At 33.4% G+C, this 6,000-nt stretch overlaps 1 protein-coding gene across 7 annotated transcripts in view; it reads right to left on the bottom strand.

Annotated features, from left to right (window-relative positions):
* Window positions 1-6,000, bottom strand: part of LOC145277489 (uncharacterized) — a 119,722-nt gene that overhangs the window by 93,387 nt on the left and 20,335 nt on the right. For all 7 annotated transcript variants that reach the window (XR_013868146.1, XM_080128875.1, XM_080128873.1 and 4 more), the window contains 2 exons: window positions 3,189-3,250; window positions 1,803-1,914 (listed from right to left, as the gene is read on the bottom strand). Coding sequence is in view for 6 of the 7 variants with exons in the window: in XM_080128875.1 (XP_079985001.1) it covers window positions 1,803-1,914; window positions 3,189-3,250 (174 nt within the window). In the remaining variant the exon portion in view is untranslated. The remainder of the gene's footprint in view (window positions 1-1,802; window positions 1,915-3,188; window positions 3,251-6,000) is intronic.

Here is a 6,000-nt window from a genome sequence, read left to right as displayed (position 1 = left end):
AGAATAGTTTAAATACTGTTAATGTTTATTAAAGTGTTAGGTGTGAGTGCAGAATAGTTTAAATACTGTTAATGTTTATTAAAGTGTTAGGTGAGAGTGCAGAATAGTTTAAATACTGTTAATGTTTATTAAAGTGTTAGGTGAGAGTGCAGAATAGTTTAAATACTGTTAATGTTTATTAAAGTGTTAGGTGAGAGTGCAGAATAGTTTAAATACTGTTAATGTTTATTAAAGTGTTAGGTGAGAGTGCAGAATAGTTTAAATACTGTTAATGTTTATTAAAGTGTTAGGTGTGAGTGCAGAATAGTTTAAATACTGTTAATGTTTATTAAAGTGTTAGGTGAGAGTGCAGAATAGTTTAAATACTGTTAATGTTTATTAAAGTGTTAGGTGAGAGTGCAGAATAGTTTAAATACTGTTAATGTTTATTAAAGTGTTAGGTGAGAGTGCAGAATAGTTTAAATACTGTTAATGTTTATTAAAGTGTTAGGTGAGAGTGCAGAATAGTTTAAATACTGTTAATGTTTATTAAAGTGTTAGGTGAGAGTGCAGAATAGTTTAAATACTGTTAATGTTTATTAAAGTGTTAGGTGAGAGTGCAGAATAGTTTAAATACTGTTAATGTTTATTAAAGTGTTAGGTGTGAGTGCAGAATAGTTTAAATACTGTTAATGTTTATTAAAGTGTTAGGTGAGAGTGCAGAATAGTTTAAATACTGTTAATGTTTATTAAAGTGTTAGGTGAGAGTGCAGAATAGTTTAAATACTGTTAATGGTTATTAAAGTGTTAGGTGAGAGTGCAGAATAGTTTAAATACTGTTAATGTTTATTAAAGTGTTAGGTGAGAGTGCAGAATAGTTTAAATACTGTTAATGTTTATTAAAGTGTTAGGTGAGAGTGCAGAATAGTTTAAATACTGTTAATGTTTATTAAAGTGTTAGGTGTGAGTGCAGAATAGTTTAAATACTGTTAATGTTTATTAAAGTGTTAGGTGAGAGTGCAGAATAGTTTAAATACTGTTAATGTTTATTAAAGTGTTAGGTGAGAGTGCAGAATAGTTTAAATACTGTTAATGTTTATTAAAGTGTTAGGTGAGAGTGCAGAATAGTTTAAATACTGTTAATGTTTATTAAAGTGTTAGGTGAGAGTGCAGAATAGTTTAAATACTGTTAATGTTTATTAAAGTGTTAGGTGAGAGTGCAGAATAGTTTAAATACTGTTAATGTTTATTAAAGTGTTAGGTGAGAGTGCAGAATAGTTTAAATACTGTTAATGTTTATTAAATATAAATAACAGAAAATCCTTTTGGATAAAATAGTTTTCTTAAATCAACGAAAAAAGTTCCCCCCTTTAAAAAACTTACACTGTAATTATATGAACGCATATGAGAAATTTTAATATATACAAAACAGGCATCGCACAGAAATAATAGCATTTTTTTTTAGTAAGCCATTCTTAACATGGGAAGGGGAAAGTGTTTTGTTCGGAAGGAAAATTCCCTTGTTTCAGTACTGAAACAAACAACAACTCTGAACCGGAACAAAGAGTAGGACGATCGCGATCTGTGCAGTAAACGCATGCATGTTCATAGAATACTATAGAATCAGCTGTTTATTCCTCAACTCGCAGGAATCAAATGTTGACTTTCTCTAAAGAATCGAACATTTCGATCGACCGAGTATAGCTAAAGGGCATACAATATTTCACAAACAAATGAAAGAAACGAAACGAATGACTTAATAATGTCTATTCATTTGTTTTTCCATGTTTTATCGTTTCGAGAAGATTTTCTTTTCATCTCACCTGTTTCTTCGGAAATCGATGAAGATGTTACGATTGTTGAGTTTCGTTTCTTATTCGGGTTTGCATCATTGATCGGGATCTGTGTCGACTGGATAGTTTCTTCTTCCATCAACTACACAAATTGTAAGAAATAAATGTATTCCTCCAATATAATTTGCAAAGCAAAAATAAAATTATAAAATATAAATAAATAAAATAAAATAAATTGTCACTTATGTTAATTTTTATAAATAATTCAAAAGACATTTTTATTGGTTAAAATTAGAAACTGTCTTTTGCGCTTGCATTAAATAAGTAAACGTTTCTTTAAAAGTCAATATATATATATATATATATATATATATATATATATATATATATATATATATATATATATATATATAAATTCTTTCAACAAAAAAGACACCAAAACTCTTTCTAAAAGAAAAACAATACTTTAAAAATGCACCGCTATTAACAACGTTTTGCATTATTTCTTTCTTTCGGTTTCCATTTTCTCTCTCGCTCTTTTTTTTTTACATAGGCGTCACCACTTATCAAGGCCGAGAGGCCACTCAAGGATAAGGGTTAAAGAGTGTACAGTAGTCAAAAAGAAAATATATTAATCGATAGTAATGGAAGTTCGGTAAATTTGTTAACTTAAGTGTAACGGCTCATCAGAAACTTGTTAACGTTGGACTTGAAGACAACCATATTATAGACAGCTGGAAAGCAGGAAAACGGAAGACAATTCCACAGGCGTGCAGTTCTAAGAAAAGAAGCTTTGATCATGGAATCTACGTTTAGGTTTAGGTACAGATAAAGAGTGGGGGAATTATTCTTTCTTTCTTGTTATCTTTCTCCTTCTCTTGGCCCCTTTTTCTCTTCGTTATTCTCTATATATTTTCATTATTTCTGTTTCCCTTACAGCTCACTTTTCTTTCATTCTGTTCTTTCTCACACAAACTCCATGCCTCTCTTCTCTTCTCTCTCTCTCTCTCTCTCTCTCTCTCTTTCTCACACACACACACACTTCCTTGTATGCCGAAAGAAGCTTAATCTTTTCTCCGTTGAGTGCCGACGATTACACGGTGATCTCGTTTAGGCATACAATCTCTTCAATGGTCATTATGATATACCTCAGGGACTATTAACCACTCTTGCGCCATGAAGAGGTCTACGCGGACACAACACGAAACTATCCCATCGCCGATTTCGACTGAACCAGAGAATGGCTGCTTTCTCAAGTATGATCCATGAACCTTGGAATAGGCTTAAGACGAAATCGAACAGGTACTTAACTATTGCGTCATCATCTGTGTAGATTTCTGCCATCGTTTTCTTACTAAGCAATTGAAATGTGAGTGTTTTATATTTTAACAAATAAATTGAATTAAATTGAATCACCTTTTTATTTAGATGACAATGTTTCTTGAACCACAAAAACCGCAATGATTTAATTTTTGCCGCTGAAATTTGAAACACAAATATTTATTTGCAAATCAATAATTCCGAATTGGATGAGGATTAACTTCGTATTCATTAACTGAATTCAAATTTGCAGATCAGCTGGAAGTTGACAAGTTCTGCTACAATTTATGTACTTAAGGAATATACGGATTCCTTCCAGCAGAAAAAATTCAAATAACCACTCAATACCAAAGTATACCTAGAAGTAAATTTATTAGTTCATCGGCCATTGTGTTGTAAGGACCCCCCTACCAAAAAAAAATTACCATATTTCATTTTAGCTTTATTTTAATACATTCACTGTGACTTTTAACATAAAATAAGATTTTTTAATTGGTATTCCTGGTTCAAATAAGAATATACGCATTCGAAACGTAATCGCTTTCCAAGTTATGTCGTCGACAGCTTCTGTTTTAGTCACACGGTTGACAGACAGCACTTGCCAAAGATAGCACTTGTCAAAGATATTACTTGCCAAAGATAGTACTTACCAAAGATAGTACTTACTAAAGATAGCACTTGCCAAAGATAGTACTTGTCAAAGATAGTACTTACCAAAGATAGCACTTGCCAAAGATATTACTTGCCAAAGATAGTACTTGCCAAAGATAGTACTTGCCAAAGATAGCACTTGCCAAAGATAGTACTTTCCAAAGATATTACTTGACAAAGATAGCACTTGTCAAAGATAGTACTTGCCAAAGATAGTACTTGCCAAAGATAGCACTTGCCAAAGATAGTACTTGCCAAAGATAGCACTTGTAAAGATAGTACTTGCAAAATATAGTACTTGCCAAAGATAGCACTTGCCAAAGATAGCACTTGTCAAAGATATTACTTGCCAAAGATAGTACTTACCAAAGATAGCACTTGCCAAAGATAGCACTTGTCAAAGATAGTACTTACCAAAGATAGCACTTGCCAAAGATATTACTTGCCAAAGATAGCACTTGCCAAAGATAGTACTTGCCAAAGATAGTACTTTCCAAAGATAGCACTTGCCAAAGATAGTACTTTCCAAAGATAGCACTTGTCAAAGATAGCACTTGTCAAAGATAGTACTTGCCAAAGATAGTACTTGCCAAAGATTGTACTTACCAAAGATAGCACTTGCCAAAGATATTACTTGCCAAAGATAGCACTTGCCAAAGATAGTACTTGCCAAAGATAGTACTTTCCAAAGATAGCACTTGCCAAAGATAGCACTTGCCAAAGATAGTACTTACCAAAGATAGCACTTGTCAAAGATAGTACTTACCAAAGATAGCACTTGCCAAAGATAGTACTTTCCAAAGATAGCACTTGCCAAAGATAGTACTTTCCAAAGATATTACTTGCCAAAGATAGCACTTGTCAAAGATAGTACTTACCAAAGATAGTACTTGCCAAAGATAGTACTTTCCAAAGATAGCACTTGCCAAAGATAGTACTTTCCAAAGATATTACTTGCCAAAGATAGCACTTGTCAAAGATAGTACTTACCAAAGATAATACTTGCCAAAGATAGTACTTGCCAAAGATAGTACTTGCCAAAGATAGTACTTGCCAAAGATAGTACTTGCCAAAGATAGCACTTGTCAAAGATAGCACTTGTCAAAGATAGTACTTGCCAAAGATAGCACTTGTCAAAGATAGCACTTGCCAAAGATAGTACTTGCCAAAGATGGCACTTGCCAAAGATAGCACTTGCAAAAGATATTACTTGCCAAAGATAGCACTTGCCAAAGATAGTACTTGCCAAAGATAGTACTTGCCAAAGATAGCACTTGGCAAAGATAGTACTTGACAAAGATAGTACTTGCCAAAGCTATTACTTGCCAAAGATAGCACTTGCCAAAGATAGCACTTGCCAAAGATATTACTTGCCAAAGATAGTACTTGCCAAAGATAGTACTTGCCAAAGATAGTACTTGCCAAAGATAGCACTTGCCAAAGATAGTACTTGCCAAAGATATTACTTGCCAAAGATAGCACTTGCCAAAGATAGTACTTGCCAAAGATATTACTTGCCAAAGATAGCACTTGCCAAAGATAGCACTTGTCAAAGATAGTACTTGCCAAATATAGCACTTGCCAAAGATAGTACTTGCCAAAGATAGTACTTGCCAAAGATAGTACTTTCCAAAGATAGCACTTGCCAAAGATAGTACTTTCCAAAGATATTACTTGCCAAAGATAGCACTTGTCAAAGATAGTACTTACCAAAGATAGTACTTGCCAAAGACAGTACTTGCCAAAGATAGTACTTACCAAAGATAGTACTTGCCAAAGATAGTACTTGCCAAAGATAGTACTTGCCAAAGATAGCACTTGTCAAAGATAGCACTTGTCAAAGATAGTACTTGTCAAAGATAGTACTTGCCAAAGATAGCACATGTCAAAGATAGCACTTGCCAAAGATAGTACTTGCCAAAGATGGCACTTGCCAAAGATAGCACTTGCCAAAGATATTACTTGCCAAAGATAGCACTTGCCAAAGATATTACTTGCCAAAGATAGCACTTACCAAAGATAGCACTTGCCAAAGATATTACTTGCCAAAGATAGCACTTGCCAAAGATAGTACTTGCCAAAGATAGTACTTGCCAAAGATAGTACTTGACAAAGATAGTACTTGCCAAAGATAGTACTTGCCAAAGATATTACTTGCCAAAGATAGCACTTGCCAAAGATATTACTTGCCAAAGATAGTACTTGCCAAAGATAGTACTTGCCAAAGATAGTACTTGCCAAAGATAGCACTTGCCAA

This window comes from Euprymna scolopes, chromosome 6, assembly GCF_053919585.1.
Source record: "Euprymna scolopes isolate OS-2025 chromosome 6, ASM5391958v1, whole genome shotgun sequence".
NCBI classification, from domain to species: Eukaryota; Metazoa; Mollusca; class Cephalopoda; order Sepiida; family Sepiolidae; genus Euprymna; species Euprymna scolopes.
Note: the sequence above shows the minus strand (reverse complement) of the source record. Positions and strands in the feature narration are given on the sequence as shown.